The 18,152-nt window shown below is 38.0% G+C and overlaps 1 protein-coding gene across 2 annotated transcripts in view; it reads right to left on the bottom strand.

The window, feature by feature from the left end:
- The window catches only part of EFNA5 (ephrin A5), a 286,969-nt gene that overhangs the window by 45,397 nt on the left and 223,420 nt on the right, over nucleotides 1–18,152 (bottom strand). For both annotated transcript variants that reach the window (XM_017527236.2, XM_017527237.2), the window contains exon 2: nucleotides 3,610–3,902. In XM_017527236.2, coding sequence (XP_017382725.1) covers nucleotides 3,610–3,902 — 293 coding nt within the window. The remainder of the gene's footprint in view (nucleotides 1–3,609; nucleotides 3,903–18,152) is intronic.

Raw genomic sequence — 18,152 nt, 5'->3', positions numbered from 1 at the left:
GGGTATATTCAAATCAGTGTTTTATGGAATTACAAAGATAACTTACTTAAAGGATTTCCGTTTACCTCTTCTGATGTAAAAATAACAGCAAAACTTCTTTCAAATATGTTCTTATTAAGTTAATATTTAAGAGTATCATTTCTAAAGTGAGTATTTTTTAAGTTTCAAATGAGTATTTTTTTTTAAAAAAAAAGGACAGAGTTTTGGTATGTTGCCCAGGCTGGATTCGATTTATTGAGTGTAGCAATCCTCCTGCCTCAGCCTCCCAAACAGCTGGGCATGTACCACCATACCTTGCTAAAATGAGTATTTTTGAAGTTTCTAAAATTACTATGTCCTTTAGGAAGTCTATATAAACAGCTATTGCCTTAATCAATTGACTGGCTGTTCTTCAAATCTATCATTGATATAAATACCACCAACTTTCTGTAATTACTTTAGTATGCCAATTTCTTCCCCAAATAACTCCTGTAGATGAAAAACAGTATTTGTCAGATTCAGAGATGGCTCCAGTCTACCTTAGCAATAATCAGCAATTGTAACAACTTAATATACTGTCTGTTCCCAAGGAAAGGAGAATATAGCATAGAGTTATTCTGGGGAGTTAAAATAAAGGGACTAGAACTGCAAAGGATGTTTTATTTTTAAAGTAAGTTGGAAACTTCATTTAAGATATTTTCAACTACCGCATTTTCTTAATTTTATAAAACTCAAAGACATTAAGAAAGAAAGAAATCTGGTTGAGCATAAGGCAAATCTTGATAAGAATTTCTGACTTGCGTCCTCTCTAAGTAATGAGGTGAACAGCGTGTTATGAAATGCTTGCCTTCCCTTCCTCCAGATCTGTGTTTGTATCTGAATTTTGACACTCCACAGTCTCCACTAAAAGTGAAGCCTACACCTCGCACCATAAAACAGGATGGCCAAAAAGCTATAGCTTTCTTTTTTCTAGGAAAAGTTAGAAGAGATTTTAAGGCCATGTGGAGCTGAAATGTATCCCTGTCCTAGCAAGAACATTCTGTAAAACTGACTGGTGGGCAGTGAAGCTTGTTCCTGAGATCAGCAATAGAGCTTCTTGTAACAATGTAGTAAGTGTGAAAATAGTTATTTCCCAATCATCTTGTTCATTCCACGCACATTAGGGAAGAGAAGAATTCAACTGAGGGCCAATTCTCCCCTAAGAATCCTTTAGTTTAATTATGACCACAGTACATTAAATGTCTGTAAGACATCCATGTTAGCTCTGCTGCTCCTGACTGCAGTGGTGGAAGAGAGAAAATCCTTTCATTATTAAAAAGACAGGGAAGGATGCCTTTGCGGGTCAAAAACATGGTTGAAAATTCAATTTAACTGAACACCAGGCCACTGTGCTTCTTGTAAATGAACATCTTTTTGCTGCTAATTTTGTGCTATTTTACCTTTCATTAAAAAAAGTAATTCAAGTTAAACTCAGCTGAACAGCAAAAAGCTCTTCATATTTTGAAGCTTTTTGGAACAATTACTTTGACGGGAGCTCTTGACAGTTAAATGACTCCGTTAAATGAATGTTATAGAAGTCACATAATGATTTTTAGTGAAATATTGAATTTAACCACAAATGAGGAAAAACCAGTCATAAGTGCTATGGGTATATTTGAATAATAACATCTTGCTTATGAAGCTGAATGAATTGTATAATTTCTAATAATCAGGTAATCAACTGGTTAGCTCGTGGATATGTTCCCCATCTTGGTGCTATTTATTTTTGAATTTTGTTTTTGTTGTTGTTTTTTTAATCCGAGAAGCCAGTAAGGTAATTTCAAAACTAGCAAGGATTTTCTCTTATGTTGATATAGTATTTTACAGTTAGACAATTAATGAGATGCTATCCCACAAGTGAAGTCCTCCTCTTTCCTTTTTCTCATTTGCTGAATGAGATTATTTCACAAAGTGAAAAAGCAACAAAAGTCAAGAACATGCTGCCCGAGAAGTGTGACTTCACTGTATCCCAGTGCTTCCTGCATCTGTGGGACTCAATATTCCTTTCTTATTTTACGGATCAAATGTGAGATAGTATCAAGGCTTTTGCATGTTTTCTCATGACTAATGACTGAAATATGTACTGAAATAATAAAACTGGTACTATTCAATTTCCTTTTTAAATTCAATTCCAATATAAGTGAGAGTAACCATTGTGATGGTGAAATCCGACTTATAAAATTCTGTTTTCTGGAGAAAGAGAGGAGCTAGAAATCCCTGTAGACTCAAACCGTGTGAGTTATGAGTGGGTAGGGACATTTGGACTGAAGAAATGAGTCAGAAAAAGGAATGTTCTTGTTTGTCTGGCAAGCTGGGGTGAAAGTCGATGCTAAGCATACTGGGTGGTATAACTTGGATCTCTACCTACCGTGTGGGGTTGCAGCTCCTGATTCTTCCAAGCAGGTGAGGCACAACTTTTCTCCATGTTCTCACTACTCCCTGCATATACCTTTATCATTGCCTATTTACAAGTCTGCTCCTCAGTAAAATGTCACTCTCTAAGAACAGGGAATATCTTTTCATCTTGCATTCCCCAAAATTCCTCAGCCCAGATTAAGCTGTCCAATAAACGTATTTTTTAACAAGTAAACTTTTAACCTCTTCAGTTGACAGTGAAAATATACGGGAAGGGCCAGACAGTTTAAATATAAATACTAAAGTCCAAATACACAACAAGCTGTTTAAAGTAGCTATTACCTATAACCTTGCTACTCAAAACGTGGTCCACAGATCAGCAGCAGCAACCGCAGCAGCAGCATCTGGGAGCTTCATACATCTAGAATTTCAGGCTCTGCCTTAGACCTCCTCAGTCAGAATGCATTACAACAAGATCCCCAGATAACACTATGCACAGTGAAGTTTGAGAAGCATTTACCTACAACATATGATAGTAGGATGTCTGAAGAAATGATGGGTACATAATGGAGAAATAAACAAGGCCAGGCATTCTAATTAATACTGAAGTCCACTGAAAAAGTTTTAGAGCTCTCCCAGGGCAGTCACTCAGTGCTCACAGGTGGGAAATGCACTTATATCAGTTCCCTTGGAACTTCTTCTAGAAATTTCTTCACAAGTCTTTTCTGTTTAAAGACAAAGCTGCTCTTAATAATTATCTTTTCTCCTTGGTGCAAAGAGAGTATTTATCTCAGCATGCTGACATTTCCAGGAGTTTTGGCTTCCTCCACTGAAAATGTGGATGATTGAAAGGATATTGCTGACACCTGAATAAGAAATCCAATGACTCCAAGCTATGTAAATTTAATTATTTCCTTTAATTTTTTTCAGGAGTCTTTTTTTCTTTTCCTGAGCTTTGGAGAAGTCCTGGCAATTTTCATTTAAAAGAAATACAAGTCAGCAGTGGTTCACTGAACAGGCTGACACGTAATTTCATAGAGGGAGAGGCGCTCTGTCTTTAATCTAATTTGTGCTCTCAATTCCCAGCTAATGTATCTAGGGATCCTGATGTATGCATTTACAAGGAGACATCTGTAGTGCAGAGTCCAGCTCTCTGCAATTCTCTGAAACATGGGTAAAAAATTAGTCTGGGCTCTTGCAGCTGCCCTACAACACGATAAATCTCTATATACTCACAGATGTAGAAATATTCTCTGCCTGGCCTGAATTCAAATCCTAGAGAAAAGGGAGTGAAGAGTTGGAATTTTTCAGAGAACTTCAGCGGTCCATTTGGAGAGTGAGGCCGGTTACATTCCCATCTCTTGAACCCTTTGGAAGTGTGGTCGCAGGCACTGTAGCCATCAAAGTTCACCATGTAGAGGACATAACGCTCAGTCTTATCTTCTGGGACGGAGTCCTCATAGTGAGGGCAGAAAACATCCAGGTAGTCATTGATACAGACATCGATGTGGTAGTCACCCCTCTGGAATCTGTTAGAAAAAGGGAAAAATATATGATAATTCATAGAGAAAGGGCTTTCTGCTTGGAATCAGTGCTAAAGCCATTTAATAATTCTGGGGCTAAAGGATGTAGTATAGTAAGTACTTACTGAATGCCATTATGATTTGGGGCATGCTTTGAAATGCTGCAGTTCCCAAATTAAGCCACAAAAAGTCATTTTACAGAGGGATTCCATTATATTTGTTTCAAAACATCCTAAAAACTAAGTGCCTTGCTTTAATTTTAAGTATTATAATAAACATCACTCTTTCAAACTGAGGAACTCTATAGAGGTACTAATGTGCTGCTTTCCATTTCTCCTTTCATTCTTAAAAATCATATATTAAAACAATTTTTTAATATTTTTATAATAGTGTTTCACTTAATAAATGTTTTTGAATAAATGAATGAGGAAATTAAAGAACAAATAAATGACTGATTTTTTTTTTTTTTGTTATAAGTGAGGCCATTTTCAACTTTCTATGCAAATGAGAATTAGAGCAATAAAATTGGGAGAATTAGAATCATAACATTTTACAGTTGGAAAGAAAATTCCTGAAACACTTCCATTTTAGAGAAAGATAAAAAGGCATAAAGATGAAGCAGGGAATAATTGAGCCAAACCTAGTATGGAGACTTCGGATCCTAGCTCAGTGTTTTTCTTAGATCTGCTACGTCAGAAACTTATTTTAGCACATCTCTCTTTTGATGCAGCATCTTTTCCATATTGAGAAAACAACCCATCTAAATCAAAGGACTTTTCCTCTCATTTCTTTTAATTCTACAGGTCATGTTCTAGAGCTGGGCTGGTGAGCAATAAAAGTAACAAGCCAAATGAAAATAGCCAAAACCATGGCAAATTCATCCTAGTTAAAAATGTACACACGTGAATACACACACACCCCACCATAAACACCTCACTGTCTGTTTCAATTCTCATCTTCCAAAAGTTTTGCTTATCTGTTTTAACTTATGTGTCTTTCCCCATCAGTTGGACAGTATTTCCCAAGACGCAACGGTGTGTGAAACAGGAACTGTTATGGATACAACTTTCTCAGTCTAAAATCACGGTGGAAAAGTGTACAAAACTCTTTTGTTTTCAGCTGGTGAAGAAATTCTTCTCTGAGCCCTTAGCAGTTTCATCATAAAATTGTGTTATTGCTGAAATACAATGTTCATAAAGTCATATAATCTCTGAGCTGGACAGCCTGAGCGTGAATGCTTCCCAGTGGCAGTGAGACAGTCTATTCCATTTTTGGACATCTCTAAATGTTAGAAAGCTTCTTCTTATATTCAGCATAAATCCACTTCCGTATAATTTCTACCCAGTGATCCTGCTTCTGCTGCCTGGAATTACAAAGAACAAATCAAATTCCTCTTCTGCAAGGAAGTCCATAAAACATTTGGAGATGTCAGCTATGTCTCTCTGCATCTTTCTTTCTGCGACATTTGAAAATCCTGATTTCTTTGATTCTTTCTAGTATAATTCCAAGGTTCTTTATCATTCTAGATTCTTGACCTTCCTCATGTTCTCCAATTTCCCAGTATATTCCCCTTAAAATGCAGCCCCTGAACATAAACATAATAACAGCCTCTGACAGCTTATGACCAATGTCCACCACAGTAGAAATGCAATACCGTCTAGCCGGTCACGGTGGCTCATGCCTGTAATCCCAGCACTTTGGGAGGCCGAGGCAGATGGATCACTAGAGGCCAGGAGTTTGAGACCAGCCTGGCCAACATAGCTATACCCCATTTCTACTAAAAATACAAAAAATATTACCCAGTCATGGTGGCACATGCCTGTAATCCCAGCTACTTGGAAGGCTGAGGCACGAGAATCGCATGAACCTGGAAGGTGGAAGTTGCAGTGAGCCAAGATCACGCCACTGCACTCCAGCCTGGCTGTCAGAGCAAGACTCGGTCTCAAAAAAGAAAAAAGAAAGAAATATACCATCTTCACTCTGGATGCTAAATATTCATTGCTAAGCCAAGATTCTCTTCTGAGAGACACTGTGAAAAAGTGAAGACACCATTAGTTTTGACTGAGTAGACCTAGGTTTAAGGGAGAGTCATAAATCATTCTGAGCCTCAGTTTCCTCCTATGTAAGTTGGAATAATTATGAGAGCCTGCCTTGCTGGCCTCTGGTGGCTGCTTCAAGCCTTAGATTAGGAAATGTATGTAAAGTACTGTGTGGATGTAAACCACTGTTACCAAAGCATATTAAAATGAGTAAATAAAATATTAACTTTAAAATAATAGAAGTAAGAACATACAACAGAGATAAAAATAATATCTGTGTTTCCCTTTTTACAAATCCAATAGGAAAATCATATAGAAATGTTAAATTCTGTCCTTAAATGTTAAATGATCCATAGAAACTCCACTTGATCTTTGCTGTTGAAAAGCAGCATGCTGATTTACACAAGAGAAATAAGGAAAACTTATCAGAATATTCGCTTTTCAGCTAGAGGATCCCAAAATACATAACCATTTTTTAATAAAACAGAAACACTTGGATGTATTTATATTTACAATGATCACGGGCTTACTTTTTCTTTATTACTAGCAGACAACGATTTGTCAAGATGCAAGGAAAGCCTGTGTTGCTTTTAAAAGATTCTTGAACATCAAGGTAACATCACTGCCAAAGTACAGAGAAAAGACACTGCAAGGTTCAGATAAAAGGGTGCTGGGATATGAAGCATCAGCACTCAGAGTAGCCTGACAGTTTTGGATAAGAGCCAGACAAGAACTGCAGCAGAAGGCAATGCCCAGATGCACTTTATATTATTATATTATTATTATAGATTTTAAAGAGATTCAAGGGGGAAGTTTTTTCTTTCCCTAAGTGTCATTCATTTTAGCTTCCACTAGCATTTTGCACTGCTCAAAGTGAAAGTAAAAATTAAAACTGCCATTGTCTGAACCCATTCTGTTACTCCTTTATTCTACAACTCTTTTATTCCACCACTGAAAAAAAAAATGTCAGTTTCCTGATGCCTAAAAATTTGCTCTCCTTTCCTAACTTTTATCCCAGTTAATGTTGCTAAATTTTTACTAAGGCAAACTATGGGGTTGAAGACCCATTCTACTTTGTTGACCAGCTATCCCTTCTGATGACATTTTATTTTGCATGAAGCGTTAAGTGGATTACGGTGGTACCAATTTTAAACATGCAATTGTTTAAAATTACTGTTTCTTTTCTTTTCTTTCTTTTTGTGTTTTTTGGTTTTTTTTCTAGACAGAGTCTTGCTGTTACCAGGCTGGAGTGCAGTGGTGCAATCTCGACTCACTGCAATCTCTGCCTCCTGGGTTCAAACAGTTCTCGTGCCTCAGCCTCCCAGGTAGTTGGGATTACAGGCACATGCCACCACACCCAGCTAATTTTTGTATTTTTTTAGTAGAGATGGGATTTCGCCATGTTGGCCAGGATGGTCTCAATCTCCTAGCCTTGTGATTCACCTGCCTCGGTCTCCCAAAGTGCTGGGATTACAGGTGTGAGCCACTGCAGCCGGCTGCAATTAGTATTTCTACCCTTCTAGCCATACGAAGAAGAAAAGATGATGATTCACTACAGAATCAATTTACACTTTTGTTTCAGATCTTTAATTTGTATAGTTTACTAATGTAAATTTCAAAGAGTAGACAATATAAATATAAAAACAATAACAACTTGGAACTTATAAAAGGCATCTCTAATAACATACTCAAGTATAATCCAAAGAAAAGTTTTGGATTAGCTATGCTAATGCTATTAGGTTGGTGCAAAAGTAATTGTGGTTTTGCCTTAATATATCAAATCATGTTCTCTGGGTATAAAGTGGAATGGAACCATTCTTTTCTGGCCATACTGTGAAGGAGAACATAAGTATGACTAATATTAGAGTGCTTATTATGTTACATTCATTATTTCAACTTAATCTCTATTACAATGCCACAGAATAGTCACTGTTATTAGTACACTCATTTAAAAATGAGGAAATTGAGATTAAGAAGTCCAGCAATATGCCCAATGTTACACAACTAGTAAGGAAAAGGGGGAGGCAGAATTCAAACCCAGTCTAACCTCAGAACCAAAGCTTTTCACTTTTCCAATTTGTGAGAGATGAAATTGATAGAGCCAAGTCCTTAGGTCAGCTCTGTATTCCTCCAGAGGGACTCGTTTTCATTCCTGATGAGGTTTCAGTTCTCTCCTTCATTCACTGATGCAACAAACATTCACCACATCCAGGATCTACTATGTGCTTTACATGTGTTATCGTATGAAATGCTCCAAACAACCTTATTGGGCAGTTTTAATCAGCTTCACTTTACCAATGAGGAAAGGACATTAAGACAGGGCATTGTCCAACTTCGTATAGCAAATGGATAGCAGAATTAGGATCTGCACTCAAGCCTCGCATGGTTCTGAAGCACACTCTTGTCCTCCTACCCATAATGGTTCCAAAGGTTCACCAGCTATAGTAATGACCCTCTTAAGAGTTTGGGTTACCTTTTATATTTACACTGATCTAGCAGGGCATTGCAGCAAGGTGTCCTAGCCCTACCGTCTTCTCTACAAGGTTTGTCCCAAACTCCTAAACTGGAAGCTAAGGGTTGCATCAACATTTAGAATAAGTCTGATTGCAGGGTTAGCTCCTGACTCATCCTTTCACAGAATAACGTGTTGTTAGCCTCAGCAGCCATTCACATAAAGGGATCTTTTTTCCATCAGGAAACAGCTTTCATGAGCTCTAGCTCATATTAAAAAAGGAAACTGACATCTAGGAAGACTGATTCTGCATGCCAATATTTACAAATGCCATGGGTAACACAGCCACTGCTTTAACACATTTGTAAATTTCTTGGAAATTTTCCTGTAAATGTCTTCTGTTTATGCCTTATCCTTAATTCAATCCATTGTATCACCAGTTCTATACACCTCTCTGAGATCACCACATAATTTTAACTATAAGAATATCTGGCTCTATGCCAACAAGTCAGCAATAATTACAATGCAATCTCTACTAATCACAGTGCTTCACAATGTAAAAGCATGCTCAGTTACCATACTTAGAAAAGTGATTTTGTTTGAGTAAAACAATTACTGCCCTGCCTGTTTTCACAGTGCAAGTCTCAAGAGTCAGGAAACGTCTCATATGCATAAAAAGATGGTCCCTGCTCCCCACCTGGGCAGCATGGCCACTTGGGTCAATGTTCTGTGCAACATAAGCAGTCGATCCTTGAGCAACACGGGTTTAACTGAATGGATCCACTTACATGTGGACTTGCTTCTACCTGTGCCACCCCTGAGATAGCAAGACCAATCCCTCCTCGTCCTCAGTCCACTCAATGTGAAGACAAGGATGAAGACCTTTAAGATGATCCACTTCCAATTAAAAAGAGTAAATATATTTTCTCTTCCTTATGATTTTATTAACAACATTTTCTTTTCTCTATCTAGCTTACTTGATTATAAGAATATAGTATATAATACGTTTAACATACAAAATATGTGTTAATTGACTATGTTAATGGCAAGGCTTCCAAGCAACAGTAGGCTATTAGTAGCTAAGGTTTTCAGGAATCAAAAGTTATACCTGGATTTTCAACTACATGAGGGGCCAGTGAACTTAACCTCCCACATTGTTCAAGGATAAACTTCATATTATATGCACTCTATTATGGCAAGAATACATTTTACACATTTATCAAAATTTGGCAGTAGACTGGTTCAGAATCAATGTCATATATATTATGAAAGGATCATTTTAGTTAATTAGGAGAATAAAATTTAGCACAGCAAATAGTCCTTTGCAATCATCTCAAATACCAAAAATGCATTATGTACTTTATGGTAGTTCTTGATGAACCAGAGGCCACCTGGATCACTGGATAAAAAGCACATTTCCAGGGCTATTGACAACAAAAGTAACAACTGAATCTGGGATTAGAGTTAGAAAGTGTGCTTCTGGAAAGTGAGTTTCTCAGTGTTTACCTGATAAAATTCCATTGTGTGCTGAATAAATTTTAATTTTCAATTTAAAGCCACTGTTAATATCTCTCCCTTGCTGGGCATGGTGGCTGATGCCTGTAATCCCAGGACTTTGGGAAGCTGAGGTGGGAGGATCACTTGAGCCCAGGAGTTTGAGACCAGCCTGAGCAATATAGGGATACTCCATCTCTATAAAATATTTTTTTAAAAAATTAGCCTGGCCTGGTGGTGTGTGTCTATAGTCCCAGCTACTTGGGAGGCTGAGGCAGGAAGATTGCTTGAGCCTTGGAGGCAGAGGTTATAGTGAACCGAGATTCTACCACTATACTCCATCCAGCCTGGGCAACAGAGCAAGACCATGCCTAAAAAAAGGAAAAAAAAAATTGCTCCCTGTATTGAACCTGTCTGCAAGAAGTGAATCATGACTTCAGTATCAGAATTCAGATGAAATAAAGACAAGTGAGGTAACAGTTGACAACTACCCTTTCATTTATATCTTACCAGTATGTCCTCAACTTTCTACAGAGTAAGGAAGCAAAGCACTGTTTGATGACATCAGGTAGCCTAAACCATAAGAACTTCGTCCTCCTAAGCACTTCATTTTCGAACTTGGGTCGCAGAAAAAGGTACATCTACTATTTGAATAGTCTAGGTCCTTTACTAGTCTCAAGTCTAAGTTCTCAATGTACTCTGACCCTGTCACTCGGTTCCTCTTTGCTAAGGCAGGTACGTATCACCTCATGTTTCTTCCTTATGATTTTCATGATGCCGACCTGACTTCCAACTCGACCCCACACTCTTGTGTTGTGGATATTGACAGCTGGGGAGGCCACAGTGAAAGGACACATGGGCAGTGCCCTGGGCTTCAGGCTGCAGAGGAGCAGCACCATAATCCTCCTTCTCTGAGTTCATCTTTAGCCACTTTGCCCTGCAGTGTTCCTCCTTTCATTCCATCTTCATTTGCTAAAGCCAAAATGCATTTCATTTTAGTAGCTGGAAAAGGAAGGGTATGGTGCATATTTAAAATGTTCTAAATTGGCCTTTAGCATATGTTGCTGGCACAGCAGAGAGCCTGCTTCCAGGGAAATATGTACTGAGGTATTTTATCAAGCAGCTCCTGGTGAAGTTTCTTCACTCCATAAATATAGAAACAGCATTACTGAAAGGAGACAGTGTTATTAGAGGTTAGGAAGCTGTGAGGCACTTTTATCCCCCTTCACGGAATGTTTTAAAGAATTCAATAATGAAAATGTTATTTCTCATGAACTGGATAGTTGATTATTACATTTTAAATGTATTTTAATCTGTCAAAGAGGTGATTGTTTTAATATTCCTAGTTGAACAGAAATCCAATGTCACTTCTTTAATTACAAGGCAACCTAATGTATTACATTCTGAAATTGAAATGTAAAAGAAGGATATGATTTATGGTCAAAGATTAAGCAAATTTATCAGCTTAGGGTTCCTCCAAAATTTTAAACTAATTCTGGAGTGAATATATCTTGGGAGCAGTCTTCAAATTCTACTATTACTGATTTAAAGGCTAATTTCAGAATAAGATGTCTGTTTTTAACTAGGAGAATTTTTCTTCTGTCTCAAAAGAGTCTAATGGGTCCTGCAACAGACATGGGTTTGGTTTATAAATATGTTTTTGTGAGGAGATGGGCAGGACGGCAGTCTCTGTTGCATAACATGCTGCTTCTTGCCTCCTTCTGTTATTCCTTTCAGCACAGAATGCAAGCCTTATGGCTTTCCTATTCTAAATCTGAAGATGCTCTTTTTTTTTGTTTTGTTTTTCTGCAAAGGTTAAAGCATGGAATACAAACAGCAAACCAAAGTTAGGGTAGATAAATAATACTAGCATCACTGAGGGCTGAACAAATATTTGTTTTGCTAATTTTAAATTTCTCTTCTCTCTCATGGATTGAAACATGTCTACCTTTCAGATGTATTGGTGATCAACCTCTATTTGCAGCTCTGAGAGAATGGGAGTCATGGATAGTTTCACTGTTACCACCCAGGTGTTAAGGCTGAATGAGATATTACATGATGACCAAAACACATGATTTCAGGTCAATCCAGCTCTTCTGGGCTTTAAAATATGCCAAAAACAAAAAACCCCCAGAGAAGTGAAGATTTACAAGTTAAAAAATACTCAAGGATAAATTTCAAAGATGTTTCCTACTTATTTTGCTGCAGAAATGCAATGTGCTACAACATATACTGACAAAATGTTTGAAACCCAGAGTTGGCACTGTGTTCATCCATTAATGAAAGTTCCAACAGAGTTCTTGCATGTGCATGTTCTGGTAATTATAAATTCTGCAGCATGAGAGTTTTATCTTGAGTTCAGTAACTGTTCGTGATGATAACAAGACATCGTTTTCTTGGACAAAGATTTAGAATTCAGCAGCAGCTTATTATACTATCCTGTCACTTTTTCCTTGTATGTATGTATGTGTATTTTAAAAGCAAAACATTTAAAAATCCCACAATTAATACTAATTACCCATATCAAATAGATGGATAAAACTCACATAGCTGTTGCCTGTTCTTTTGGACTACAAGTCATGTCAGTCTGAATAGCTTTTAAAAACTGCTATCTCCCAGGAGTGGCAGCTGTTCATATATCAGGCCCACAAAATGTTCTCTCCTCCAGTGTTTTAACTCATTTGGAGTTTGTTTTATTAGCTTGACAGAGGAGCTTCAAAGAAAACAAAGCATTAAATTGGCAGAGCCTAAACAAGACTTTCCTTCAGGAAGGGGCTGGAAGCTTTGGGTGACAGTCTAATTGCTTTTAAGCCCCCTAAGAGGCCTCAGGCATAGAGTATAAGAGTGTGTCAACATCAACAGGCCAAGTCAGCCAAAGAATTAACCAGGCAAAGTTCTAAAGACCCAACACATCATAGATCACTTCAAATGGTTTTCAAAAGGAAATAAAAAAAAATTAAATTAAATTAACGTCTGGCAGTCAGTATAGTCCTAACAGAGGTCACTCCCACAATGCAAAACAGGCTCTTCCTCCACTCCTGCTGGCCAGGAGCTTCCTAACAGAGCTGTACTTCAGGTCTTAAGCCATGTTGAGTTTCACACCCCACCCCTTCAAGCACACAGAGCAGAGCACCTGCCACATACACACAGACCCAGCAAAAGGAGACACAGGAAACCATCAGATAGGCTATCTAGCCACTGTCCTAGGAGAACAGGATTAAACAAACTGACTCTGTTCAGGGGATGTGGGAGTCATTCAAACAAATAAGCCACCTGTCAAACTGCTTACTTCCATGTAGCCCTTTTGTATCTTCTAGATACAAAAGGGGAGAGAATTACCCAGCAGAATTTCAGACTATTCACAGTTTCAAAAATAATAATAACCAAAGGGTAATAGTAAATCTCCTTTCTATTGACTAACTCGATAAGAAATTTTTGGAAAACAGTGATTTAATAGTTCTTAAGTATTTGGTGTGCAAAGAGTGAACTAAATATTTGTATTATGGGTTGATGATAACTTACTGGAATCATTACAATCTAAATCTGAAATTTAGCTAAGACTTTAAAAAAACTGAATATCTTAGAATCTGTTAATTTATTATTAAACAAACAAAAAAACAATAAATTGAAAGAAAGAAAATACATGTGTTTTATGGCTTTCTCTTCTATTTGATCTTCATCATACAAGGGGAGGCATATATTTGATAATGTTAGGGCATGATAATAATAATAATGTTTTCATACAAAACTGTAGACAATAAAGTGGAAATTGTTGCTGTTTCTATGGAAATTGGCATGTGTAACGTAATTACTTCTATTTGGCCGGTTAGGACCTTGTGAGCCATTGGAAACAAATCTGGGACTGGGAATGAGGCTAATACAAAGAAAAGAGCTCTGCAGTCATTAGAAATGAGGTGGTGGTCATAGTCTTAAAAAGTACTGAATTCATCCAAGCTCAGTGTATAGATTTGGAAGAAAACTGGGACTGTGCTGAATGAAAATTGCTGTAATTATTACTATACTATTTTTATAGAGACTTTTTTTAACGTATACATCTCCCTGAAGATAGTGATGGTGTTTACTTGTCTCTCTATTCCCAACACTTAGCACCATGTTTGCACATACTAGTAACTACATAGATGTCTTATGAAGAGGAATTGTAGCTGAAGGATATCAGAAGTGATACTTAAAAACAGAAAAACTGTGTAAAGTGTCTAATAGCCTCTTCCTGTGTTCTGGGACCCAGTATAAAATTCTGAGAGAAGCTAAATATTATAAACAAAGGTCAAGATCAGGAAACAAAATAATGGCAGGCTGCAAAAAGGAAAATGATAATCAGGACTGTTGTTCAAGCAATGCTAGAAAATTATGCCTAGCCAAGTAGACGACTTAAACACCTAAGGCAGAATGAAAGTTTCTCTCTTGTCATTAAGTCCTCTATTCAATTACCATTTATCGGGGTAATTAAACACTGGAAAGTGATGCCAGGCTAATTGTTAGATTATGATAATTACACGTCTTTGCTATGCTACAGCTGATCAAAATAAGATGTGGTCCCGTGCACTTAGCCAAAGCTGCTCTGTAATCGTCAGACTTTTGTACAGCGCTAGGACATTTATTACTAATTCATTATAAATCAGGCGGAGCAGCTTATTATTTGTAATGCTTCTTTCCCCCTACCCCCCACAGCCTCCTGAAACAAGACTCACAAAAGGTTAAGCACAAACTTCTGCCTCTCATTGGCCCATTTCCATCCCAATTACACAGCTGAGCAGCATTAGGTTCCTCTATATGAGAGGGTTCATCAGGCTGCTTCACAAAATCCTGCAACCGCCTATCACATTGGCAGAAATATCCAAGACTCCTTTTCAGCCCCTGCCAACGGCTGTTCTGCTCTCAGTTGTGTCCCAGCAACCATGAGTTGGAAATCCAGAGGCTCTTTTGGTTTTGGGGCTCCCTTCTGCTCAGATCAGGCCTCAACCAGGCTGAGATACACCCAGGCGTTTGCTCCAGTTAGCAGGAGTCATGGGCAATACAGACTGTTCTCCACCTACCTGCCATCCAGTCTCTGTCCCTCAAGCCGGGGTCAGGAGAGGAAACCAACTTTCTCAGGAACCCTCCAGAGTCACCTCAAAGCTATCAAATAAACTCAAATCTTCGTAGAGAAAGACTAGAACCAGTGCATTGTCCGTGGGCTTTACAAGGCCAGAGTCCCTGGCATATCTGGGGGTTAGAAATCTCTCCTTCAACCCCTATACTAACTGCTCCAGGCCACTGTTGGAAGGCGGGAAGGCAAACCTGGCATTTTATATTCTTCATTTGTCTTTATCCTGGGACTTTTGTGGTCCTTTCTGCAACTATCATCAGAGTATGTTAGCATGAGCCACTGCGAAGTGGAGGACACATAGAGTATCAGGTTAAAAGTTTAGTAACTGCTAAAACATGCATGTCATGGTTTGGCTTTCTATTTTAGGATTTTTTTCCTCTTATTATTTGAGCAGTGTTACAGACTGAATGTTTATCTCCCCAACCCCAATTCATATTTAAGCCCCAAACCCCAATGTGACTGCAGACAGGGTCTTTTGGAGGTAATTAAGGTTAAATGAGGTCACAAGGGTGGGGCCCTAATCCAACAGGATTAGTGTCCTTACATGAATAGACAGCAGAGAGCTCGCTCTCTTTCTGCCATGTGAGGACTCAATGAGAAGGTGGCTGTCCCCAGGAGAGCCCTGACCAGAAACCAACTCCTGCTGGACCTTAGTTTGGGACTTCTAGCCTCCAGAACCATGAGAAAATAAATCTCTATTGTTTAAGCCACCAGATCTATGGTAGGGTTACAGAAGTCTGAGCAGACTAATATAAGCAGTTTAACATTAAATTAGGGATATAGTGGGGAATGGGATGGTTTTGAATTACACTGCTCCCAGTGACTCCAGATGGATATAAATATCAATAATAATAATAAAAAAAACAACAACAGCTAAATAAAAATGGCCAGAAAGGAAGGGAGCAAGGGAGACGGAAGATGGCAGAGTTATGCCACTACCAGCACTTCTCATGATACCCTGCACATGAGAGAGACTCAATATCCACTTGCTGCTCTGAGCAAATGGCTGCTCTGAGGCGAGAAAGCATGCTATTTTCCTAAGTAAGGATAGTTTCACCTCTGAAATTAACTCATGGCACTACGAAAACGACTGTATTATCACCTGGCAACTGTGTTATCTCACTGTTTCAGCAAGGCTTTTGCCCAGAGATAGAACGAAGGGTGTTACAGAAAAGTCACATATTCCATTTTACCCTTCTTTGACCCTGGAAATTAAAACAGAATATGCCACCACCCTTCAACAATTGTATTAAGTGCATTCTGGGGGCAAAAGAAACCATGAGGTACTTTGTTAACACCAGAATACATGAAACTGTCATTTCATGCACACATTTTTTGGTGGCCTGTGGTTTAGACTGGGGATCTGGGGAACAAAGGTACTTCAGTTCATCACATAGAAATGGTTTTGCTCTACTTAGTATTATTATTTCCTCCCCACACTCATTAAAAGGATATCCATTTATACAGCTGGATCCTCTATTTACTTTTATAGCCTGGACCACAGAAAGATATATGCAAGAATAATGCAATCATAAAAAATAAGAAACTAATTGCTCTATCCCAAGGAAACATAAGGGGGAGAAAGAAATAAACAATTCACCATTTATTTCTCAGAAATAAATCTAAGCACTTTAGAGGATTCTCAAGTACTACAATATTTCTACTTACTTAAATGCTTGTCTATCTCAATGACGGAGAATATAATTGCTTTTCTTTTTCCACTTTTCATCTTAATAAACTCTACTTTCAAAACGTCTACTTTGGAAAAGAACTATAGGTCAACGCAAGTGCACATGATCTTCCTATTGAACTTTCAGAATTTTTGGTATTGCTAGAAGCTCAAAATGAGCCACTTGTGTGGACTGTGCGGTTTCAGAGGGAAGGGTAATGCCAAGACATAAGACATAAGACATAAGAGGATGAAATAAACAGATGATAATGGGCACTCCATGCCCATGACAACTCAGCACTGTGAGCTTTGAGAAGACAGGGTCACAACTTACTTTCCTGAGTACTCAGTAGTGCAATCCCAGATCCCAAAGTGTCACGATGTACACATTAACATTTTATTGCTGTTCACACTGTTCAAAGCAGACAGAGACAATGTGAGCTATTTTTGGTCACAAACTCAGTGTTGATGAGCTGGGTTAAAAAACAACACAGGGTTTACAAAACCTATGGGAGATATTACATGAGCATGGGACTAAGTACAGAATCTGTGTGCAATATGAGGGTAAATGTTACTCTAATATAGCACATGAATTGATTTATTTACAGAATAGGGTAATTTTACTTGCTGATGTTTTAATTCAACATCTGGGTATCTACCTTGTGCATGCCAAATATTTATCAAAATCATGCCCCAGTTTGCATGCTAAAAAAAGACTTTTTTTTTTTTCAATTCTACAAATATGAAGTATTTCTTTCAACTCTGTCTCTGGGAGGCATAGGGCAAACAAGGATTGCATCTTGGTATAGCTCAGATTTCTGGCTCAGGACACTCTGTATCTGAGAAAAATTCACAATAGCCAAAATCCATTCAAGGATATTTTCAAATCCAGTCATTAATTAAAAACTGTAAGTCATGGTCACTAAAAGTGCTGGTTCCTATGGTTCTATGAACCTGACTAGGGAAAAATAACATGATATGTGCTGGCCAGGTGAGCAGACTAGAAGGACAATCTACTAGGCTAATATTTTGTATACCCACTCTTGGTGGTGGTAAGCCTGACCTGAAGCATGCACTAACACTCAGGGCTGAAGCAAAAGAGGAGAGTGTCCTATCTGCAGAAACACCTTTTCCTTCCTTGTGTAGGTGGTGAAGCTGGGCTGGAATTGCATTTCCCACCATATGACTAGGACATGATCTGAAGTTTGCATATACTTCAATTTAGGGTTCTGATTCCTAAGAAGTTACAAATTATTCTAACTCACTAGAGGAAATGAAGGAGCTGTGGGAGGTGCTTTTTGTTTTTTTTTTGTTTTAGTTTAAATATGAATTTCTAGCTAAAAGCTGGAGAAATATACTTCCGTATGCATAGCACTTTCTGGTGGAGCATTAAATTTGGTATATTTTCTAAATAAGGGTTGTGGCTTCTGGATATAATTAATATCTCTAAAGATGTCAGAGATGTTTGCAAGTATATGAAAACATGAAATACTGC

The sequence above is a fragment of the Cebus imitator genome, unplaced genomic scaffold (assembly GCF_001604975.1).
Source record: "Cebus imitator isolate Cc_AM_T3 unplaced genomic scaffold, Cebus_imitator-1.0 Scaffold46, whole genome shotgun sequence".
In the NCBI taxonomy this organism is placed as follows: Eukaryota; Metazoa; Chordata; class Mammalia; order Primates; family Cebidae; genus Cebus; species Cebus imitator.
Note: the sequence above shows the minus strand (reverse complement) of the source record. Positions and strands in the feature narration are given on the sequence as shown.